Source organism: Halichoerus grypus, chromosome 5 (assembly GCF_964656455.1).
Source record: "Halichoerus grypus chromosome 5, mHalGry1.hap1.1, whole genome shotgun sequence".
NCBI lineage: Eukaryota > Metazoa > Chordata > Mammalia > Carnivora > Phocidae > Halichoerus > Halichoerus grypus.
This window is the reverse complement of record NC_135716.1, coordinates 41,716,723-41,741,784: the sequence shown is the minus strand read 5'-3', so window position 1 is coordinate 41,741,784 and position 25,062 is coordinate 41,716,723. Positions and strand designations below refer to the sequence as shown.

At 36.3% G+C, this 25,062-nt stretch overlaps 1 protein-coding gene and 1 long non-coding RNA gene across 7 annotated transcripts in view; one reads left to right on the top strand and one right to left on the bottom strand.

The window, feature by feature from the left end:
- Positions 1–3,731: 3,731 nt before the first annotated feature.
- The window catches only part of TMEM67 (transmembrane protein 67), a 63,128-nt gene continuing 41,797 nt past the window's right edge, over positions 3,732–25,062 (top strand). Inside the window, exons 1-10 of one of the 6 annotated variants that reach the window (XM_036065503.2) lie at positions 3,732–3,975; positions 5,622–5,710; positions 7,751–7,844; positions 14,947–15,046; positions 16,566–16,635; positions 16,732–16,806; positions 22,492–22,554; positions 23,675–23,829; positions 23,940–24,048; positions 24,809–24,895. In XM_036065503.2, the coding sequence (XP_035921396.2) occupies positions 3,753–3,975; positions 5,622–5,710; positions 7,751–7,844; positions 14,947–15,046; positions 16,566–16,635; positions 16,732–16,806; positions 22,492–22,554; positions 23,675–23,829; positions 23,940–24,048; positions 24,809–24,895 (1,065 nt within the window). In that variant the 5' untranslated portion in view covers positions 3,732–3,752. The other 5 variants (XM_078072221.1, XM_078072222.1, XM_078072223.1 and 2 more) reach the window with 5 other exon arrangements.
- The window catches only part of LOC144381841 (uncharacterized), a 53,344-nt gene continuing 44,999 nt past the window's right edge, over positions 16,718–25,062 (bottom strand). Inside the window, exons 2-3 of the long non-coding RNA XR_013447790.1 lie at positions 18,910–19,072; positions 16,718–16,872 (exon numbers count right to left, since the gene is read on the bottom strand). This is a non-coding gene — a long non-coding RNA (uncharacterized LOC144381841). The remainder of the gene's footprint in view (positions 16,873–18,909; positions 19,073–25,062) is intronic.

Here is a 25,062-nt window from a genome sequence, read left to right as displayed (position 1 = left end):
TTGATAATGCCTAACACTGAAAAATTAAGGTGTAAAAGGGTCATTGCAGTAATTCATATGGGAAAAGGTAGCATTTTAGGGTGATAGTGATGTAGAGGTTAAGAAAAGTAAAAGAATTCAAGGGATATTTGGGCAATTAATTCAAGAGATATTTAGAAGATAAAAAAATCAAGAAGTCTAGATTGAAATGGGAAGATGAAGGAAAGCATCAAAAGTGACTCTGAGATTTTTGGTCTGTATTACAGGTGGGATGATGTTGTCATTAACTGAGATATAAAACACTGGAAGAAGACAAGGTTGGAGGTGGGGGGGTGATGGAGTTCATGGGTTGTTTTTGGACACCTTGAATTAAAGATGCTTAATTCCACCCAAATGGAGTTTTCAAGCAAGCAGTGGAAATTCTGTTCAGAGCTCAGAAAAGATACTTGGCTTGGATATATATATATATAAATATTTGAGTCATCTGCAAACAGTGGTCAATGATGTCAAGAACATGGTTGACATCATCCACAGGGAAACCAAAGTATGAGAAGAGAAAAAGTCTAGGACTGAGCCCTCAAGGATTCTCCATATAATAGTTAGATAAAGGAAGCTGAGTCAACAAAGGGCAAAGAGCAGGAATAACGAGAAAGTTTATTCTAGGAATAACCTGGAGAAAAACTGGGAGAGTGTTCCATCATGGAAGCCAAGTTCAGTGTAGAACATATTGAATGTGATGCAGCAGTTCTAGTAGGAACTAGACTAACACCAAGAGTCTGAAAATTGGGAAAGAGAGCAGGGCTTATGACACTAAGTGCCCTGACTGTAAGATCTTGACTTCACTAATTCCCCTTTCTAACCACAACTTCCATTTCCGCATTTTGCATTTTTTTCATCACATTCTTTGTAATATTTTAATTCATTAATCCCCCTCATGGGCTTATTTGCTTTTCCCTTTTCTTTATTCATGCCCAGGAAAGCACAGCCAGGGATTCAAAAGCAGCAGTAGAGAATCAGGGTCAAAGGTGTGGGCTCTGGTATCAAATTACCAGTTAGAACCCTGATCTGAGCATGACCTTAGGAAGTCATATATTGCTTTCTAAGTCTTGGTTTTCTCATCTGTAAAGTAGAAGTGATTATAATGGTCCCAATTTTGTTAAATGAGATATTGCAGTGCCTGACACACGAAAACAAGCAATAATATCAATTATTTAAATTATTATATGGTCCCAACTCCAACAAACAGATAATTCCTATAACTTTATTTTTTTGAAGATTTTATTCATTTATTTGAGAGAGAGAGAGAACGAGCAGGGGGCCGGGGGAAGGGCAGAGGGAAAGGGAGAAGCGACTCCCCGCTGTGCAGGGAGCCCGCCGTGGGACTTGATCCCAGAACCGTGGGACTTGATCCCAGAACCCTGGGATCATGACCCAAGCCAAAGACAGACACTCAACTAACTGAGCTACTCAGGCACCCCAATTCCTATAACTTTAATTTCTACCTTTAAATTTTTTCTGTATTCAGTGAGCAGCTTTTATCCTTCCCCAGACATTTCCTATCTTCCTATAATGTCACAATCCACCTAGCCACCCAAGTCAGAAACTGAGTGATCCTTATTTTTGTTTCTTCTCTTTTGTTTCTTTGTCCAAGTCATAACATTCTCATGATTCTTCCTCCTAAACAGCTCTTCCATTCATCCTCTCCTGTCTCTCCCTTCTTCTCTTGCCCAAGTTTTGTTAATGTAGGTAAGGCAGGATGTAGTACCTATTTCATTCTAGGTGTTCAATAAGCATTTGCTATCCTCTTTGGACACATCCTCTCATGGTTTTTGGTACGCTTCTTCATAAGCGGACAGTAAACCATGTTCTCTTAGTCTCATCCAATTCTATGGATAATTTTCTCACATTTTAGCTGGGTGATACTGGGTATGTCTTTAAGCCTGATAAGTGTACTGTCTATTCATAAGGTTGTTAAAAAGATTGAAATAATTAATGTAAGAAGTTTAGCATAATACATGACACACAGAAATCATTTGCTTCCATTTTTTTAAAGAAACAGTGGAAATATCTCTGGTTCAGCTCATTTTGTTCTTCCTGTATTAAATCTGAATGTTGATATCTGGTGTAAGGGATGCACACTGCAAATAAGAGGGGAAAGGCAAGAAAACTGCAACAATGACTATCTGACATCATTGAATGAAGACCAGTGACCACCTATCTCCATACTTCTCATGTTTGTTTTTAACCATTGTGAACTGGCTTAAACTACCTGATCTATTTACTTGCAGCAAAAATATCCCTAATGATACAGTCCCAATTTATGCTTAACAGTTTCAGCTAACATTCTTTCTGCTATCCGTGTAAGCAGTTTATACAGATGAACCCACAGTATCTCCAGTTATGGCAAACCTAACTGTATTTTGAATCTTTCACTACAACTAAGCTCTTTATTTAGCTCTTTGGATCAGTTTTGCCAGGTGTAGTGCCCAAAGGTCTTAGACAACCATAGTTCCACTGTCTGTGGTATACAATGGCAGTATCATCTTGTTAACTAAAGGCAATAGGTTTGTCCTCCATGTAGAATGCCAAAATTTTTCTCTATTCCACAAAGAAGCCACTTAATAAACTGAAAAGATAACAGGTTGTGGAGTTGGCCAGATGGAGATAAATTCTAGTTCCACTACTTCCTAAAATGTAACTTTCTTGATCCTCAATTTCTTCTTCTTTTTTGTTAAAGGATACAAAAAGGGATAATATTCCCTCAAAGGGTTATTATGAAGAATTAAGATTAATGCTGCCAAGAACTTAGTATAGCACACAGTGTGGGACACAAGGAAAACCATCATGAATGGGAGCTCTTTTATTGCTTTAATTACACAGTAGGCAATGAGTAAATATTATTGCCCCAATCCCTTCCACAGAGCATGTAACAGTATGCACTTAATTAAAGAAGACTAGAATTAAAAATCACCCATACGAAGGTTTTGCAGTTAATCTCAACTATTCTGACCATACCCTTTCTGAGTCCCCATTAACATTTGTAGAGTCACATGTGTTTTGTGTTTTTTTTTAAATCTTATTCGGTTAAGTCATTTTCACTACCAACCAGACACTCTAACAATGCATAATTACTCAAAAACACTTTTTAGAATTCATCTTTAAGGAAGAGTTTTCAGAACATATTTCTCCTGTGTCCTGTATCATAGATACTAGTGACTGAGTGAATGCTGATCTCTTGGGGAAAGGCCACATGAGAAATACTAGGCCTGATGGTGGTTAATGGTTAAAGTAATCTAACTTAACTTAGATGCATTTTCCACATGCATTAAGAATTGTGGGTGTGTGTATTTTCCTTAATAGTGCCAAATCATTTTTATTACAAAAATTTTTTTCTGAGAAAGCCAAAAGTTGTTTCAAGCTACTACTGATGAATAAGGTGGCTAAAAATTATGCTGGGTGATTGTACTGGGAGAGTGGTATTCTATTTACCGACCTCCTAAACTGATATCATATCCCGGTTAATGGGTCGCTGTCTCAGCGTTTGAAACACATTTTAAATAGCCAGTTGCGCCCGCCAGCCTACAGGGTTAGCTTGCCGCTCTGATCCATCCTTTCCCAGACCAGCCAGCTTCCCGCGACTTTGCTCACCTAGCAACCAGGCAGCCACTGCAGACACTTCCGGAACCCCAGGCGGAGTTGTCCAATCGGCTCTGCAGATTCGCCGCAGCGGCTGATGGGGCGCCGGAGACTGCGCGGCCGCCGGCGTCTGCACCATGGTGACGGGCGGCGGTGGGGCCAGGCTGGCCATGGCGCCTTGGTCTGTCTTATCCTCGGCGGCCGTGAATGTATTCCTCCTGTTAGTCCTCCCTCGAGTCTCACACGCCCAGACCTTCTTTCCATTCCTGCAGCCAGAGTCGTGCGGCCAAAACCAGTACTTCGATATCTCCGCGCTGTCCTGTGTCCCGTGCGGAGCCAACCAGAGGCGGGATGCCCGAGGTGAGACCGTTCAGGGTGGGCCCTAGCCACAGTTCTAACACTCCAGCCTTGTTGCTGCTCAGTCCCCGGCGTCTCTGAAACACCTTTTCGTCTGCGGGAAGAAATGCTTCAGGAACGTTAACCGCCAACGCCTGAGAGATGGGTTCCCTTGGAGGATTGCAGCTTGCACACAAATGAGGTTGGGGAACCCAGAGTAAGCTACCCCGTGAGCCAGCGCCAATAATGAATTTCGCCGCGCCAGTCCCCCCCCCCGCCCGCCCTTCTCATCAGAGGGGTCTTTCGGGAGGCACCTGGAAGGTCGCCTACCAAAGACAGAAAAGAAATAGAGAAGTAACGAAGTATAGAGGAATAGGTCACAGGACGGGTTGGGGAGGGAATGCAAATGAACGCTTATAAACTTTGTTAGCTCTTTATCTTGCTTTTCAAATCCCAGAAACCTAGAGCTAGAAGGGACCTTAACCAGGATCAGGTCCAGTCTTCTCATTTCACAGATAAGGAAATGGAAGGCTAGTTGATTTGTAATATCTTCTTTGTCACCTAAGTTGTGGATTGGAAGAACTGGTGTCTCTTTGCTCTCAGTTTCTACCTGTGTATTTCCACTGTATGGTGTGTCCTTAATATAGATTTCCTTAGGACTTATCCCTTTTATTATTGACTATTACTAATTGCCCTTGAAGTCTCTTTAGATTAAGCTTATTTCTTCTTTCTTGAAACTTCCATCATTTGGCCCTAGTTCTCCTCACTGAAACTGCTCAGAACAAGACTTTTTCCATATTCTAAAATGTAGGATGTTTTCAATCTTGATTTGGTCACCCATGGTGTTAATTTTCTGCCATCTTCAAATTTGATATATCCTCATTTAAGTCATCACATAAGACTGGTCAGTCTCCCCAGGTGAGGAAATATGAATGAGAAAACATTTAGTGTAGACTCTAAAAGTGTACATGAGAAAGACTCTTAAAGTGTAAGGTGTTAGCTTCATACTTATGAACCCAAATGTCATATGCATTCCACCACGTAGATTCCTATGGGATCTGTTTCCACTTGATGTCTCCTTAGAGAATGTTGTCCTTACCTATCCAACAAGTTGAATAATGGTTATCTTATAAACTCTACTGTCTGTCCAGAGGAAAACAGTGATTTATTTGAATCAAGGTAACTTTGCTAATAAGGTTTTGTTTTGGCAAAGTAAATTTGAAATCATTGAATATATGTGTTTGGATGAAATAGAACTGTAAAATTTCTCGTAGCAGTTAATAAATAGTTTGATTATTAAAATTAAAGTTCAGTACTTTAATAGTTCAGTTATGCTTGCAGTTAAAGTGGTAGCAAACACAATACCTACTGTGTACCATACATATTCTAAGACCTTTCCATATAATAACTAATACTCATACCAGCCCTATGAGGTAAGTACTGTTATTGTCCCCATTTTGCCGAAGTTGAACCCTAGGCACAGAGTTCAGTAACTTGCTCAAGGTCACACAGCTAAATAGCAGAATTAAGATTAGAACCCACATAGTATGTTTCTGGATTTGCTTTTAACAGCTATACTGCTTTTCAAGACCTTAAGAATATTGAAAGTTTCCCTATCTTGGAATTTTATTTTTATTTACCAAGGTCAAAATTGGCTCTTTTCTTTTTAGGAACTTCATGTATGTGTCTACCAGGATTTCAGATGATCTCTAATAATGGAGGACCTGATTTGATTTGTAAAAAGTGCCCAGAAAACATGGTATCAAGTATTTACTTTAAAATAATTTTACTGTAAAAGGTAGTAAATTGAATGTCTTTTATTTTAAATATTTTATTTATTCATTTTAGAGAGAGTGTGAGTCGGGGGATGGGCAGAGGAAGAGGGAGAGAGAATCCTTGAGCAGACTCCCTGCTAAGTGTGGGGCCCCATGCAGGGCTCAATCCCAGGACCCTGAGATCATGACCTGCGCTGAAATCAAGAGCCAGCCGCTTAACCAACTGAGCCACCCAGGCGCCCCTTAAATGTCTTTATTTTTTAAACTATGTTTTAATGCTGTACTCGAATATGTTCCCAAACTTTAAAATTATTAAATTAATTTTGTTTTTACTAGAGTAAATTTTGGGCGATCAGTGAAATTTTATGCAAACTTGGAAAAAACAAATGTATTGCTTTAGTTTTTAAACTGAAATTTAAAAGAACCTGTGAAATTTGTGTCTTTATATTTTCTCATAGAATAACTCAGTGTTTTTTTAAAAAAAATAGATGAATGATACATATAAAGAGCAAGTTGGGATGTGTGTATATTTTGACTGGTACAGATTGAGTTCTGTGTCTTGGACCTGTTGTGTCAACGGTCTTATAACAATTCACGTTCATAATGATACCCAAGGTGTGATTAGTTCATGAAATGCCAGTTGCATCATTAAATAGGTTAAATAATATCTGCTGCTGTTTTGTTAGTCATTATATCATAGTTTTTGGAAAATTAGTAAATTAGTTACTATATATAATGATTCCTAATTAATAGAAATACATTTTCCAATCATTTTCAACAATTAGGAGTCTTTGGGGCACCTGGGTGGCTCAGTCGGTTAAGGTCTGTCTTCGGCTCAGGTCATGATACCGGGGTCCTGGAGTCTGCGGGAAGCCTGCTTCTTCCTCTGTCTGCCTCTCCCCCTGCTTGTGCTTGCTCCCTCGCTCTGTGTCAAATAAATACAATCTTTAAAAAAAAATAATTAGGAGTCTTTGTGAGGCAGTTCTTTTATAGTAATGTTTCTTCTCATTATCTGGATAAAAAAATTGAATCTGGCAATTTAATAGTTTAAATTACTATTAATTAATTACTATTAAGTTAATAGTTTAATTTACCAGTTGTCCTAATTTATGGCTAATTTGATTTAACTTATAAGTTTGATTATCACTTTAATACTTATTTTATATTTTTGGAAATAGTGGCCATTGCTGAATTAGCAATGATAAAAAGCTGCTAATATGAAATGGCTGTAAAGCAAATTTATTTTTCAGTGAAATTACAAAATAATCATAATTTTTAAATAGTCCTCTATAATGTACTGCCAAACATAGGAGCATTTCTTGGTATATCCAGTCTTTTCAACCAAAATTAACAATGATTTCTTATTGTTTTGTTATTACTATTTGTTCTCTGTTCATTTTGGTTGCATCCATATTTGTTTTTGCCCCAGGTTTAGGAAAAACCGTATAATAAAATAAGCCCAATTTTGAATGATGTCATATTTTATCAAAACCTTTATTAATACAAACAATGGATAGAAAGAAATATCTTTATAATTTAACTTTAATAACTTTATTTACATATTATTCATATACCATGAAATTCACCCATTTGAATCATAGCTTGATTTTTAAAAGCTAATGTATTTGGATTATAAAAATTAGAATATGTTAGAACAGGTAAAACCAAACTATTAATTGGCTATCTGTTGATTAAATACTGTTGAATTTTGTTGTGTTTTATCTTTGTAAATGGAAAAACTGAATGTCAGTATTACTTTGAGAGTAAGGACTCATTTGAACTGAAAATCATGAAGAACTGTTGCCCAGAGTTAACAGTTAACAGTAGTCAGTACATAGTGATAATGTGTAACTTAATTTTGGAATGTAAGCACTGTTTGGCTACCCAGGAAATTTTCATGTGTCGCATATGTGCATGATTTATTTGAATATTGACTACAAATTATATACTAGTGTGGCTTTTTGGATTTACATCACCAATTAAGAAGGAGAAATTTTATTTTGTTTTGTTTTATTTTAATTTAGAAAGGTGTTACTGAAGATGGCTGGAATTGCATTTCTTGCCCTGGTGGTTTAACTGCAGAAGGAAAATGCCACTGTCCCACTGGCCATATTTTAGGTAAGAAGTAAATTCTTTATGAAAAAGTAGTAATGAATCTTCACTTATGCTGTTTTTGATAAGGACATTAATTGAAATAGCTAGGTGAACAGTATTATTTTTTTGTCCAAAATTTAATGATGTTTAAGACAATAGCAGGCAATGGGAAGAGAATAAAAAGCCCTACCTAATAAAAAAAAAAAAATTTCTCGGGACGCCTGTGTGGCTCAGTCAGTTAAGTGTCTGCTTTTGGCTCAGGTCATGTTCCCTGGGGTCCAGGGATCAAGTCCCACATCGGGCTCCTTGCTCAGTGGGGACCTGCTTCTCCCTCTGCCTACCGCTCCCCTGCTTGTGCTCTCTCTGACAAATAAATAAAATCGTTAAAAAAATTTAAAAAATTAAAAAAATTCTTTATAATGTATGATTAGATTGATACTTCCATAAAATAACATGGAACATAAAGTATATATGTTTCAACTCCAAAAGCCAAAATGATGCTTAATAGGGAGAAGTGATAAGCATTTCTATTAATGTCAGGACCCAGATAAAGATGTAAATTGTGCACTTTAGGTAAGTGAAAGAAATAGGTGGTAGAGTAATTAAAAAGGAGGTAAAAATCATTAAAAATTAATTTTTAATGATTTGATTATATGTTTAGAAAACCCAGGGGAATTACTAAAAATTATAAACAATAAAGATTTTGGATATAAAATTATTTTCCAAAAATTAGTAGCCTTCTATCTAAACAACAGTTCTTTAGAATGAATGAAGAAAAGATCTCATCTACAGTAGCAACAAAAAGAAAAAAACGCCGAGGCATAAACTTGAGAAGAAATGTATAAGATAAATCAATTGAAGAAACCTTAGATGCTCCTGCAGGATACAAAAGTAGGCTTTAATAAGTGAAATACATACCATGTTCTTGGAGGGGAAAAATTAAATATTATAAAGATGTCAGCTCTCCCAATACCAGTCTATACATTTAATGGAACCCTAATAAATTCTACTAGGATACTGTTTGTCTATTTTAGAGACTACACAACTAATTCTAAAGTTTATCTGGAAAAAATGTGAAAAACCAAGAAAATTATGAAAAAGGAGAGAGGAAACAACCCTATCAGGTATTATGCACATTTTATAGCCTCTGTAATAACATGTATGGCTGGCATATAGATTACACATACTGATGGATGGAACTTAAAGTAGAGAATCAAAATAGATCCAATCAATTGGAATGTGATATGTGATAAAAGTGGCATTTCATGTCAGTGGAGAAAAGACTGATTAGTAGATGGTGTTGGGGAAATTTGGAAATACTAAGTTGGGTTTCTAACGTATTTCTTAAAGAAAAATAAATTTCAGGTCAATCAAATAAATACTAAATATGATTCTATAAAAGATCATTAAAAAAATAGGAAAAAATTTTTTAGTCTTGGGATGGAATAGGCCTAAGTGTGAGGAGAAACCCAGAACCTACAGAAGGAAACATTGGTAAAATTGATTAAATACAAATTCTAAAATATAACGTAAAAAAATCATAAACAATACTAGGAAAAAAACCTACAAGCTAGAGAAAAATTTATAATACATATAATCAACAGAGGTCAAAGTTCTGCAATATATATAAAACTTATATAAATAAATAAGAGCAAGAGGAAAAGCTGAATTTAAAAAATGGCCAAAAATCATGAATAAACTTCACAAAGAAAAGAATGTTAAACATGAGAAACAAGTTCAACCTTACTCAGTGTAAGAATAATATTAATTAAAATTTAATTTTAATTTTTTTATTTTTATTTTTTAAAGATTTTATTTACTTGACAGAGAGAGAGACAGCGAGAGCAGGAACACAAGCAGGGGGAGTGGGAGAGGGAGAAGCAGGCTTCCTGGCAAGCAGGGAGCCTGATGCGGGGCTCGATCCCAGGACCCTGGGATCATGACCTGGCCGAAGGCAGACGGCTTAATGACTGAGCCACCCAGGCGCCCCTAAAATTTTATTTTTAAAATAAATTTTATTATTATTATTATTTTTTTTTTAATTTTTTTTTAAGATTTTATTTATTTGAGAGAAAGAGTGAGTGAGTGAGAGAGAGCTCATGAGCAGGGGGAGAGGGAGAAGCAGGCTCCCCACTGAGCAGGGAGCCTGATATGGGACTCGATCCCAGGACCCTGAGATCATAACCTGAGCCGAAGGCAGCCGCTTAACCGACTGAGCCACCCAGGTGCCCCGAAATAAATTTTATTTTTAAACCTACCAGATTTTATTATCAACCTTTTTTTTTTTTTTTAAGATTTTACTTATTTATTTGACACAGAGAGAAAGTATGAGAGAGCACATGTAGGGGAAGCGGCAGAGGGAGAGGGAGAAGCAGCTTCCCTGCTGATCAGGGAGCCTGACTCAGGGCTCGATCCCAGGACGCTGGGATCATGACCTGAGCTGAAGGCAGAAGCTTAACCGACTGAGCCACCCAGGCGCCCCTATTATCAACCTTTTGAACTTTGATAATGTGTTTGCAAGGATACAGGAAAGTAGTTATTCATATATTACTGGGGAATTATAAATTGGTGCAGTCTCTATGGAGAGCAACTTGACAATATTTATCAAATGCAGATCGTCACCCAGGTAGCCCTTGTCTAGGAATTTCCTGTTCTAGTGCAGGGAAATATATGTCTCAAGAAGTATATGCATGGCTTCTTATTGCAACATTAGTCGTAAGACAAAATATCGTACACAATGTCAAAGTCTGTTAAGAGGTATTAGTCAAACAAACTGTTGTACATTCATGCAAGGGTGTAGGATGCAGAAAAATACCGATTATTATATAGAAAAATAATGTAGTTCTCTAAGTATTGCTATAGAAACAAATCCAAGATACATTAAATTAAAAAACTAGCTATAGAAAAGTTTATATTTATTCACCCACAAATATTTATTTGAGTACTTGCTGTTTATTGGTACTATTTTCTGTATTTGGTGAACTACCATTTATGCTTTCTAAAAACTATAAATTCATATGTGCTTATGCACAGCCTATTTCTGGAAGAATTTACAAGGAACTAACAGTGTCACCTCCAGGGTGGAGAACTGGGTATCTGGGGTAAAATGGTGGGAAAGAGACTTCATTTTCACTTTAAATTCTTCTGTGCCTTTTATTTTTATATTCTATTTATATATTATTTATTCAAAAATTAATTTTTAAAAGAAATAAAAATCCCTGCCATCAATTTATTTAAAATCTAGTTAGAAGGCAGGATATGCATATGGAAGAGTGATTTGCAGAGCAAGGTAGCAAAAATATTTTCATAGGGGCACATATATTAAATCATGAAATGAGCATTCTAGACAATAAATGTAAGGAAGAACTCACTTCAGCCAGGGTTGTTTGGGAAAGTTGGCATGAAGAGGCAGTGTAATAGTGGGACCTTGAAGGATTAATGGGATTTCAAAAGGTAACAAGAAAGAGAACATTCCAGGCAGAAGGAAGAGTGTGAGCAAGAGTATTGTTATAAACATATTGTTATAAATATAAACATATTGTTACAAATATAAACATCTAGATTGAATATAAAGGGATTATGGGAGTAACAGTTTGCTGAGGTTTTTTTTTTTTTAAGATTTTATTTATTTACTTGACAGACAGAGAGACAGTGAGAGAGGAAACACAAGCAGGGCGAGTGGGAGAGGGAGAAGCAGGCTCTCCGCCGAGTAGGGAGCTTGATGCGGGGCTCGATCCCAGGACCCTGGGACCATGACCTGAGCTGAAGGCAGACGCTTAACGACTGAGCCACCCAGGTGCCCCCAGTTTGCTGAGTTTAAAGGTGCATTGGTCAGATTGTGAAAGGCCTTGAATGATAGAGTGTTCCGAGGCATAGGGGTTTTGTTGAGCTCCTGCTGTGTGCTGGCCATTGTCCAGGGGCATGAAGGGTAAAGGAGTGAAAAGAAGACAGTGAACAGGAATGCAGCCCCTGCCCTCATGAAGTTGACATTTAGAGTGGGGACCAGAAACAGAGCTGTGAGGAGGCTGTGCTGGTGCTGTGGACAGGCAGCGACAAGGACCTAAACCAGAGTTAGAGCACGGTATACTCAAAGGAGTGCATGCCAGAGTGTTAAAAGGATGGTAATAAACTTAGGTGAATGAAGGAATATGGGGATGAGGGAAAAGGAAGTCAAAATGCCTTTGGGATTTCTAAGTGGGGATGAAGGCGATGATGTTCATAGATTCAAATGCTGTGGGAAAGTCAGTATGGACTGAGTTCTGAAATGACTTTTGACAGTCAGAGGTCACTGGTGCAGAAGTTGCAGTTTTAATGAGTTGCTGAGAATGGAGGCTAGATGCCAGGGGGGCCAGACAGTGGCTCTGACACCTAGTGACCCCTTAGAGTTGGGTGACCGCTGTGAAAACAGTATTTCACTATTTTAGAGGCTATATTACATACTTAAAATTTTCCATGGTGTGAGCTCCTCAGAGCCATCTTGAACTTTGCTGTCCATTTGTTCTGTGGATTGCAAGAGGGGCTGAGGGGAGTGGAAGAATAGACAGAAAGAGGGTACTTCTTACTTCTTATACTTCTTTCGACTCTTCCCATTTCTGACATAAGAAGAAAATGCTCAGATATTCAGGTAAATAATTTTTTAAAAATAATTAATGCTGTAAGTACATATCATTAAAAATATCAAATCATGAGGCTATAAAATGAGAAATGAAAGTCCACACTTCCCACCTTTTCCATTTCCCAGAAGTTACCCTAAGGTAATTAATTATTTTTTCTCTATCCTTTCCAAGGTTTTTAATGTATTACAGATATTTTGGAGTGTTTATTTGCAGTGTATTTTGGAGAGAGTACCATAAGAACACATGTAGATTTACTGCTTAAAAAGGCGTAGATTTTTCAACTTCAAAATTTTACTTTTTAAAAAGAAAGTAATGTGTGTATATGGCTAGAAATTTAGATAGTATAGAAAAATATAAAAACTAAGTGCTTTCCCTTCTGTGTTCACTCTCATTCCTAGTCCTCTAATGTAGTCATTATTAAGTTTCTTTTGTGTTTTTCCAAGAATACTTTTAGAACTTATATGTCTCTATACATTCTTGAAAATATTTGTATGTTGTCATATTTATTTATTCATAAATATTTGTTGACAAAATTAAAATAAATGTTAAAATAAAATTTTAAAACTTCACTTAACAGATGGGCAGTTAAGCTAAAAGGCAGTAGCTAGCCCCAATTCAGTACCAGCAGATTGTCGTCATTATGTAAGAACATGGGTTCCCTGAAATCAGACTTTCCTATTTTTTAAAAGATGCTAAAAATACACAATTTTTATGTGAAACCTTCCAATTTTAAGTTTTTCAAATAAAAAAAATGTTTATTTAGAGCACTACCTGCCAGGTGCTGGGATACAGCAGTGAATCAAACTTAGGTTCTAGTGGCAAGAGGAAGACAATAAGCAAATGAATAGTATATGCCAGGTGGTGGTAAGTGCTATGAAGACAAAAAAGGCAGGGCAAGGAAGAGAGAGCAAGTGTTATTTTACATGGATGATCATGGAAGACCTCTTTGGAAAGGTGACATCTGAGCAAAGATTTGAAGGAAGTGAGGGACAAAGCCATGTAGATGACTAGGGGATTCATGCTAGGCAGAGGGAATAGCAAGTAAGAAGATCCTGAGATGGGAAAGAATTGGGCATGTTCAAGGAGCAGCAAATACACTAATGTGGCTGAAGCAAGCAAGGGTCTGGAAAGAAGCAGATGGGTCTGGAAAGTTGGGGAGATTGTGTGCAGATCATGTAAGGCCTTTTAGGCTGTAATAGTGACCTTAGAAATGACCCCAAATGAAATGGAAGGCCATTGGAAGGTTTTCAGGGGATTGAAATGATCACACTTGGTTTTGAAAAGTCTCACTCTAGCTTCTGCCTGGAGAATAGAACCAGGGCTCCAATTAGGAAGCTGTCGTTAAAAGTCCAGGTGATAGATGATGGCCGTTGGCCTGGGGTAGAGTTGTGAAGGTAGAGAGAATAATTCAGTTTCTGGATATATTTTGAAAAAAGAGCTAACAAGGTTTGCAGATTTATTTTTTAATTTTAATTTTGTTGTTTTTAATGTGCAGTGTGAAAAGAAATGAGGAGGCTCTAAGGACTGGGGCCTTAGTAAATGGTCCAATGGAGTTTCCATTTACTGAGATGGGGATGACTGTAGGAGAAACAAGTCATTCACCCTTACTTTGGTTAAAATCCTTTTTACCACCTTGTAAAAACTTAAAACGTTATAGGTAAAACATTATTGATAACATTATGATTGGGACTAATGGTCCTTTACCCATTTTCCCAATGCTGGTTCTCTGTTAATTCTCTTAGCCCCAAAGTAATTGTTATCATTTTGATGTGTGTGCACATACATGTTTGCATGTCAGTTTCCTTCTAGAACCTTTTTTTTCCTGTTTTTTAAAATATACATTATAGCCACAGGAAATATAACTGGTATTTTTATATAAATATATATATATATAAATATTTCATACCAAAAATATTGTTCTACAGCATACTTTTTTCAGTTACCAGTATGATCTATTAGATTACCTCATTTTTTTTAATCTACTCCATAGTATTTCATGGGTTGAATATACCATCATTTTGCTATTATAAATATTTAGATTTTCTAACAAGTAATGCTTCAGTAAATATCCTTATACACATGTACAAGTGTTTCTGTAGGTTAGGTATCTAAAAATGAAATTGTAGTGTTGAAGGGTATGTGAATTTAAAATTTTAGTAGGTGCTACCAAAAACCCTGTAAGTTGTAGAAACATGTCAGCTGTCTATGAAATTGTTTCTGCATACCCACTGTAACAGGAACATACAGGTAAGAAGTAAAAAAACAAAAACAACAACTTGAAAAAATACTAATTTATTATTATGATTTGGAAAATTAGTTTTGTATTTTTTTATGTGGGAGTGAGGAAGTCTTCACTTTTCTATACTTTGTTTTGGTGGTGTTTGACATGCCTCTTCTGCAAATCAGGTATTTTGAGAATTATTAGAATAATAACTATGAGTGGGCTTTACAAAATATATAGAAGCTTATACGCTGACTTTGAGTTACAATTTTGTTTCTAAATCGTTTAGTGGAAAGAGCTGTTAATGGAACATTGTTGTCTCAAGCAACTTGTAAGCTCTGTGATGAAAATGAAAACTCTTTTACGGTAGCAAATGCTTTAGGAAACAGGTAAGCCATGTGCTGGATGGTGACTTTTTAAATATCATCTTACATTTATATGGAATCTGTACCTTTTTAAAACACTTGCTATGGTATCACTTTTCGTCACAGTAACCCAAAGGATAGAAGTAGACATTAACATAAAGAAGCTGAAGCCCAGAGAATGAGACTGATTAGAGGTCAAAGTTTGTCTCAGTCTCTTATCAGTTGTTTGACCTTGGCAAGCTTAGTAAGTCAGTCTTCTTGTCTTTAGAATGGAGATATACCACCCACTTCATAGGCTTTTTTCACAGCTCAGAAATGGATATGCGAATTCTTAGCATAGTGCTTTAGAGTAAATGCTCAGTAAAAGGTAGCTGTTCTGTTTGTTATTATGTAATTTGTACATAATCTATAATATATATAGCATATAAATATTAACTTCTATTCACAGCATACTTACTATGTGCCAGGAACTCTGCTTTATAATAAAGTTATATAAAAAACATATTAATAAGTAAATGATAATTATAGTAACCCAAGAACCCTGATGTATAGCCCTATTCTCTGTCACTTCCTGTTTCCCCTTCATGTGTGCATATGCACACCACATATGCGCACGTGCACACACACACACACACACACACACACCCCTGCCTTTCTCTAATTCAAACAAAGTATCCCTATTTCAACTTCTTCAAATTTTTTTTTTGAGGGCTACATGATGACTTCCCTCTAAGCACAGTTGTCTCTTCAGTTCCCAAGTTTAAAATAGAAAATACTTGAGTAGCTTCTCCTGGCGATACTTAGTATTGGATCACTACTTCTCTTAGGCTGATGTGGGTTGTAGTGTCCAAATATTGACTACTGGGCTGATCCCCAAGCCTTCCCTTCCAGTACTGCCTCAAGCCTAGTTCTGTGCCATGCCCCATCCCCTCCTACCTGCTCTATCTTACAAGTAATGAATACAACAAACCCTTCAGTGTTCCCACTACTCTGGTGGATGCTCTTCCTCTCTGTATATCATACATTAATGAAAAATGTATTTTCTTAAAATAAATAAGGATAATGAATAGACTTTAAAAGTGTTTGTTGTAGGTTTGATGAAGGGATAGATACACATATCTTTTTCAGCATATGTTTCCTTTTTGCTTTGTGACAGACAAAATAAGGAAAGTAGATTTAATATAACTACATATGAAAACAGATTGGGTTTCATTTATATGAGTTTTTTGGGCTCTTAATTGAGTGACTTAACAATCTCTGCTATTCAGTATTATTTATGCTACACCCTCCATGTAGTTTCAAAAGAATGCTCTCCTATTATTGGTTAATTTTATTTATTTATTTATATCTTGCTTTGTAATAGAAGGAGTGGTATAAAACTAATCAAATCAGTGTTAATATTTTTAATTTGTTTACTTTACTACAAGTAATTACTTAGCTGAATGCATCTATTCTAATTCAGCATTTAGGAAGAGAAATGTTTGATGAAATTAGGTCTAGCATAATTCATTGACATTTAAAAATTTTTTTGTTATGTTGACAGATGTAACCGATGTGAACCAACATTCATCAATACCAGCAGGTCCTGTACATGTTCAGCACCAAACATTTTAGTAAGGCTAATCGAATTAATAAAGTATATATTTTAAAATTAAGTTGCTTATACCTTTCCATAAACTGTTTATTTTTTATTTTTTTTATTTATGAAGACAGGGGGATTATGTTTCAGCAGCACAGGGAATTTTCCTTCACGTGTAATTTCATCTGCCCGTTATGGAGATCTTGTGAGTATGTTTCAGTTTTTTTGTTCCATTCTTGTTGCATTACTTCCTTTACTCATTAGTCTGGGACTAAAATGAGAAACAGTTCTGTGTAAGTCATTTTAAAACAGAAATTATCAATCTGAGAAACCTTAACAACTCAGCATTATTATTTATAAGTAGAATTACTCTCTTCTCTACCTTGGCTCATCCTTTTTCAGTGATCTCCGAATGTTTAAGCTGAAAAGTTCTTTTATAGATCCTATAAAGAAGCAGCATTATGTGTTAAGAGTCCCAGAGACTCTTGACTTGAACCCTGGATTTGCCCGTCATTAATTATATATCCTTGGACTTATTTACTATTTCTAAACTTCAGTTTTATTGTCTGTACATTGGGCATAGTAATAATACTTACCTCATAGTGCCTGTACATGGTAATCACTGGAGAAACAAGGGTTATTCGTATCTGGCCACGTTCCTTATTTTGTAGTTGAGAGCATGGAGGCCTAGGGTTAGAGCCTTTGTAACAGATGTTGGTCTGACAATGTCTGCTATGTAAAATGGGAAGAAAGTGGATGAATTGGAACTGAAGAGATCATGAGTCCAAGGGAATAGGAGTTAGATGACTAACTAGAAGTTGGTTAATGAGCATTGAAAATACCCAGTATGCCAGCAGAGCTTGGGGTGGACAGGCTAGGATCTGGTTGCTCATTATCATCCTTAGATCAGTGGGAGTGATTAGGAGGAATTGGAGGACAACCATTATTCTTGACGAATAAAGCAAAAATTCCTCTTCTCCAGTATTGTCTTATTGGTGTGATAGGCAAGTACCAAATATTTGCAAAACAACAAAATAAATACTAAGATAGGGGTATAGATACGGAGCTCTGAGATCACCCCAAAATTAGCTCCTTAGCAATAAGATGGATGTCTTCTGGAGTGTTCTTCCCCAGTCTCAGGTTATAATGACCTCCTGTATATCATTGTCAAACTTGCAGGCCTTTATTTTTATTTTTTCTTCCTTTTTCCTTTTTAAAATAATTCTGCCAAAAGTACCAATAAATTTTTTTTTTTTCCTCTTTGGTGTCAGATCAGTCATATAGAGCTCCCGTCTCTTTCAATCTCTGGTCTGGAACAGGTCCTTAGTCTTTTCCTGCCTTTCATGAACTCAACAGCTTTGAAGGTTATAGGCCGTATAGTCTATAGGATGACCCTTGACTGGGTCCATCCAGTTTTTCCTCATAATCAGGACATGCTTGGCAGGAAACCACAAAAAAGATGTCTTGCTTTTCTCAGTGAGTTGTACCATAACAGAAAGCATGCAACATTCATATGTCCTATCACTGGTGATGTTAACTTTGATCACCTGCTATGAAGTCACCATGTATGCTATAAGGGTGCCATTTTTCCCTTTGTAATTGATTAGTATTTTGTGAGGAGAATTTTAAAGATTATGCTTCATCTTCACCAAACATTAACAATAAGTAACAATAAGCTTTAGTCTCCATTGGTGATGCTTGCCTTTATCAACCACTATTATGAGGTTGCCAAATGTTTACATTGTTCTTTCTACATTTATTAATTAACCTTCTACTGTAAGGAAGAATTTCCCCATCTTCTCATTTATGTATTTATTTGTTTATTAATGTCAGTATAGATTAGTAGGTTCCTATTTTATTCAGTTGGTTATAATCCAATACATGCATTATTTGTTTTGATTTTCAGATTGTCCTAGATTTAGCCATTGAAGCCCCTTCAAGTTGGCTCCTATACCTTTTTGATATGTCTCCATCATTTGTTGAGGATTTCTTTCCTTTCTGGCACAAGGAGATTTCCAGGTTCATCTTGTACTTTTCCTACCTCATTCCTGGAATCAGCCATTTCTCTAAGAATTTGTGGAGGATAATATTTAGAAACCAAGATTACCACACTTAGTATACCCTTTTAGGAGACATAGCTAAAATATATATACACACACACACTTACATACATATACATATCTATAACTATTTCCTTATTTTGTATATATATATATATTGAAGTAAATGAGTTCATACTGATGCTTTCAATTCTAAAGCAGTTCCTCAGTGTTCCTTCTAACCTTTCCTTTTGACAGATTTTCAGTACCTTCTCCTGTAGTGAGATATCTGGGTCTCATCCTCACTTAACTCGTTTGCTCTGTGTAACAGTCTTTGAACCATGCTGCTCTCTTCCATACCACCTCCACATCCTCCCTTCTTCACACCACTGTGCAGTAGATCCGAATGTTTGCAGACTTCTCTGCAGACTTCTGTTAAGAAAAGGTGGGCAGAGAAAGGCAATTCCGTTCTTAATCTGATTCAATTAATGCATTTCATTTAAACACATCAGTCTTGGACACTGATGCTTTCCTAAGGGCAAGTTTAGAAACCTTGATTTTAAGTCATTTTATAACGAGTGTTGAGACAGGTTCTGTGTAGTCGTTTGAGACATGAAAACAAATGTAGTTAAGATTGTGTGACTATCTTGGCCCAGTCCTCTGTCTGGCAGGTATAAGAACTCAGTTTTAGCAATGTACCTGGAGGTCAGTCAGGGCCTAAGGGACCAGTTCAAAATAATTAAACCCGCAAGAGACTAGATGGATTAATAAACCAGAATGCATGTTTATTAGTTTATGTTTATACTGTAATTGGCAGCTAAACTAAACTACTTGTATTAACTTGAAAATTTACACTTTTCCTAATTGGAAAACATGACATATCAAATGTTTTCTTGAACAATACAGAATTGGGACATAATTAGTTTTGTATAATTTTATGAGAGGCGTTTATACTTGCCAATCAGTAAAGAATTTCTGTATACATGAGTCAGTGTCTTCCAATTAACTTTCCCCAAAGATAGTAATAGTGATCTAGCATCTTGGTTTTATGTTTTTCTCAACTTTTATTTTGAAAATTTCAAAATTAGGGGCACCTGGGTGGCTCAGTCAGTTAAGCATCTGCCTTCAGCTCAGGTCATGATCCCAGAGTCCTGGGATCGAGCCCCACATCAGGCTCCCTGCTCAGCGGGGAGCCTGCTTCTCCTTTCCCTCTGCCTGCCGCTCCCCCTGCTTGTGCTCTCTGTCTCTGTGTCAAATAAATAAAATCTTAAAAAAAAAAAAGAAAATTTCAAAATTATAGAAAAGTTAAAAATAGAGACCATGACTGTATATATATCTTTCACCTAGGTTAACCAATCATTAATGTTTTGCTGCAGTTGCTTTATCTTTCCATGTGCATGTAAAATGCATACACACACACGCGTGCACACACACAGGCGCTTTTTTTTTCTGAGCCACTTGAAAATAAGTTGTAGTTGTATGACACTTCACTCCTAAATATTTTATTATGTGGCTCCTAAGAACAAGGGGGTTTTTCCTGGTATCACACCAAAGAAATTTAAAATTAATGTAATAGAATTACCTGATAGACTGTTCATTTCCAAATTTCCCCTCTTGTTCCAGTAATGACCTTTATGCTCCCTCCTCTTTTTGCAGGGGCAGGAAGATGGGGAGGCGAGAGTCCAAGGATCCATTTAAGGATCCCACACTGCAATTAGTCTTTTAGTTTTCTTTAATCTAGACCCTACTATGTTTTGCTTTTGTGGTTTTTGTTGGTGTTTTTGCTGTTTTTGCTTTTATGCCATTGACATGCAGAGTCAAGGTCAGCTCTCTTGTGGAGTGTCCCACAATGTGGACTTTTCTGATTGTTTTCTCATGATTAAACTCAGAGAAACATCTTTTTTGCAAGAATATGATACAGTGTTGTGTGCAGCCATTGCATCATAACAAAGAGCGCATGTTAGGTGGTCCAGTTCCTGATGATGCTAAATTTGATTGCCTGGTCACCATGATATCTGCCATTTCTCTTCATTGTAAAGGTATTGTGATTAATAAGTTAGTCTGAGATTTTACTTTGAGACTACTTACCCATGTGGTGGCCATTGATGAACCAACCTTTCCTGAATCAAGTTTTCAGTTGGTCATTTCAAAATAATTTCACAGTTCTCTTACTCCCTCTACATTTATTAGCTAGCAATCTTCTGTAAAAATTTCCTTTCTCTCTGTGCTTTTTTTTAGTTTTTTGCGAACTCATGAAATTTGTTTATTCAGTGTGTTATAATTGTTTACTATTATTTTTCTTTTCAAAGTTCAAATTGTTTCAAATTTTGAAATAAGCTCCTGTGTTATTTTGACATGTCTCCATCAATCCTTTTGCACTTACTTGGTTTCTCTATACCATGTTACAGGCTCAACCAGTATAATTTTTAATAGCTACCTAACACTCTCATTAATGCACTGAAATTTATGTAATTGTAGTGCCTTTGAATATTTAGGTGTTCTGTTAATAATATTGCTGTCAACCATTTTATGCAAATAGATATGTTTTTCCTTTTGGAGAGATTATTTCCCTAAGATAAATTTCCTAAGTGTTTCTAAATTCCTGGTTTAAAATGTGTAGATATTATTTTATGAAAGGATCATGCAGCTTTAACACTGCCATTAGAATTGTCTGTGGGTTTATTTTACATGAATTTCCAAGCACTGTTGTCATTGCTTTCCATTTTTTTACTTAAAAAACTTTAGTTTTTTTTTTAATGTGATCTTCAATCTTATACACAGATGTGGGTTTTTTTCTTAAAAAGTGAGAATTCTTCCTTCTTAAAAAGATGAAAATAGTAACTTACAATTTTATTTTAGATTTTTTTTTTTGATAGCTCTGGTGCCATGTTCCCTATAATTGGTTTTATCTCCTCTGTACATGTCCAGTAAATTACCCTGAAAGGTGTTTCTCAGTGTGTCATTTTTTAGCAACATGTGCAGGTAAGCTCTAAAGCAGTGGTTCTTAGCAGAGATTTGTATCTGCAACTTTCAGAGCACATGCATGTCTTGGTTCCTCCTGGAGATTGATTTGGAATGCAGCCAGGCATTTTCTGTTCTTAGGAAATCTCACAGGTGATTCTGATGTTCATCATTGTTTGAGAATCACCACTTTGGAGATTTTAAATGTTAGTTACTCTCTATATCCCCAATTTCCTGTTGCTTAGAAAGCATTCATAAATATTTCTCTTTTTTTTTTTTTAAGATTTTATTTATTTATTTATTTGAGAGAGAGAGTGAGAGAGAGAAAGAGCACAAGAGGGGGGAGCGGGAGAGGGAGAAGCAGACTCCCTGCTGAGCAGGAAGCCCGATGCGGGACTCGATCCCGGGACTCCAGGATCATGACCTGAGCCGAAGGCAGTCGCTTAACCAACTGAGCCACCCAGGCGCCCCATAAATATTTCTCTTTTATGACTTGCCAATTTAATACAGTATAATAATCCTAAATCAGCAAATATTAACAATGAAATACTAAATCAGTATCCAGGTTTTCTTTTATTTTTTGCCATTTTGTTCTTTGTTTTTTGTATTACTAAAATGGGCATAATAGTTTTTTTGGATTATAGACACACTTTGTTTCCTTATATCTTTTGCCTAAGTGACATGATTTTGCAGTGCAGTCCTGATTTGTAATAACTGAGTTTGGTTAGAATTAATTCTTATATTCCCATTTAAACTATTTTCTGATAACATTGAGAAAGTAATAGTAGCCATTTCCCATTGGAAAATATGCATATTAATGTTTTCCTAGCAATGTAGGTAAGGAATCTTCATTTGAATTTGAAACTAAAACTTATCTTTTTTGTGAATAGGGCATGTCTTTCACTTCAGAATGGTTTGTAAAGTATTTGCAGTCATCAGCAGCTGCTTGTGGGGTAAGTTTGAATTTTTTAAAAGTAAATTTATTTCATTTTGAAGAATTGTGCCACCATTTTTTCCCCAGATAATAAAAGTCTTCTAAGTAGATATGTCTCCTTGGTCATATTCTATAAGAAGAATAAGCCATTTCTCGTGGAAAGAAAATACACAAAATTGAATGTCTTCAAGCTTGTTCGGCTGGAATTGAGTGTTAAGGGAAAGTGATCCATACTGTCATTTAGTAAATTTTATTAATGACCTACTGTGTGCCAGGCCCTGTGTGCCAGGCCCTGTTCTCAAATCAGGTTATATATTTCAGAAAAACACAGGAAAAAAATCCTTCATGGAATTATATTCTAAGTAAATGCAGGTGGTTCTAAGTGCTATGAAGACAAATAAACCAGGATAAAGAGCACAGAGAGTGGAAGGGGTACTATTTCATATAGGGTGGTCAGGATAGGTATCTCTGTTGGTGATATTTGAACAAAGCCCTGAAGGAGGTGAGAGTGAACCATGTAAATATCCAGGGAAAGAGTGTTCTAAGCAGAGACCACAGGAAGTGCAGAGGTTCCAAAACAGGAGTTCTCTGGTATGTTCATGCTTAAGAAACAGGAAAGAGGCTAGAGCAGCCAGAGCAGAGTAAGTAAGGGAAAGTGGAGAGAGAGATTTGGGGATGAAGGGGTGGCTATGGCGAGGACCTGGAGTTTACTGCAAGGGGGATAGAAGGATTTTGTGCAAAGGAAAATATGACTGAACTTCAGGTTTTGAAAGGATCACTTGCATGGAGAGGAGATTTGGCAGAAGCAGGGAGACCAGTCAGCAGAGTATTACAGCAATCCGAGTGAGAGATGGTGGACCCATAGCCGAGTGTAGCATGGAAATGAGAGAGGTTCAGTGTCTGAATATACAGTGAAGATTGAGCCAACAGGATTTACTGAGGAGTTGGGTATGGGAAGGGAAAGAAAGAAGATCACTGCAATGTTTGATTTGAGTAACTATAAAAATGGAGTTGCCTCTTCCTGATTGGGAAAACTGAGAAGTTTGAGAGGCAAACTCAACAAATTAGTTTTCTTTCAAATATAGTTATTAAAGTTATTAAAGTCCATGTTACATTTCTTTGCCATGGTTCTCTCGTAGGTTTATGCCAATTTAACATCTTGCCAAGCTCTTGGAAATATGTGTGTGATGAACATGAATTCTTATGACTCTACCACTTTTGATGCATGCCAACTGTTTCAGTTTATCTTTGAAAATACTGCTGGACTGCGCACTGTTCATTCTGTTTCATTTTGGTAAAGATATCCTGATTGATGAACTGTCATTTTAACCAAATTCAGTGCAGTTACTTTCACAAATATTAATATTGGTACCCCATTCCTAAAACAACTGTAATTGTTTACAGGAGACAGAATCTTCCATGGCTGTTCTATGGAGACCAGCTAGGATTAGCACCTCAAGTACTCAGTACCACGCCTCTTCCTACAAATTTCAGTTTTAAAGGGGAAAACCAGGTATAAATCACTAGATTATTAAAAAACAACTGTATTTCAATTTATAATTTTAAAAGTTAATAAGAATGTTATTAGTCATAATTCTTGATTCTTTAGGTTGTTTCTAAAAATTTGATTACTAAACTAAACTTAAATATCAGCTGCTTATAGGAATCAAACAATAAAGCATTTAGCAGTCTCACCTGAGTCCACGGATACCTCTGGATTATGTGGTTATGGTGGCAAGTAGCACTTGTGGAACTGGGAAGGTAGTTTATGTCACCAAATGCCAGTCCTTCTGTATCTCTGCATTTTTAAGAAGTGCTTCCAAAGACTGTTTGGGACCCTATGCCATTTCCTTAGCACTTCACAGATCCAAATTTTTACCTTCAGCTTTTTGACCTTCTGGAATGATGAAATAGATTATTCTCCCCCCTACTAACTCCCCAACTCCCCAACTCTTCTACACATCACATAGACACACACACACACACACGCACACACATGCACACACTCTTAACATGTTTGAAAGGAGGTTATCTGTCACTAGCATTGCCTCTCAATTCTGGAATAATAGTTTTAATGCAAAAAAACAGTTTATTTATTTTAGGTGTGTTTAATCATAAAGATACTTAGATTAATTTTGCTTCAAAGTAAAGATAGTTGGATATTTGATCTTTGGGAAAAGAATGGATCAGTCAACAATGAATGTTTCTTTATAGAATACTACATTGCTTCTAAAGTATGTGACATTATTTTATTCTTTTTTTTATTTAATCAGAATAGAAAACTGAAGTTTGTTGCTGCTTCCTATGATGTAAGAGGAAATTTTCTCAAGTGGCAAACTTTAGAAGGAGGTATTTTACAGGTGAGCATACTTCTAGCTAAAGAATTACAAATGTGCCTTGTTTTTGCCTCAGGCAAAAATGAGGAAAAGACTAGATATTTACTGGATTAGAGCATCACTTGCATGCTACAGTTGATTTTTTTCTTGTGCTTTAAATGGAAATTTCTTAAAACTACTTTAAGTAGTAT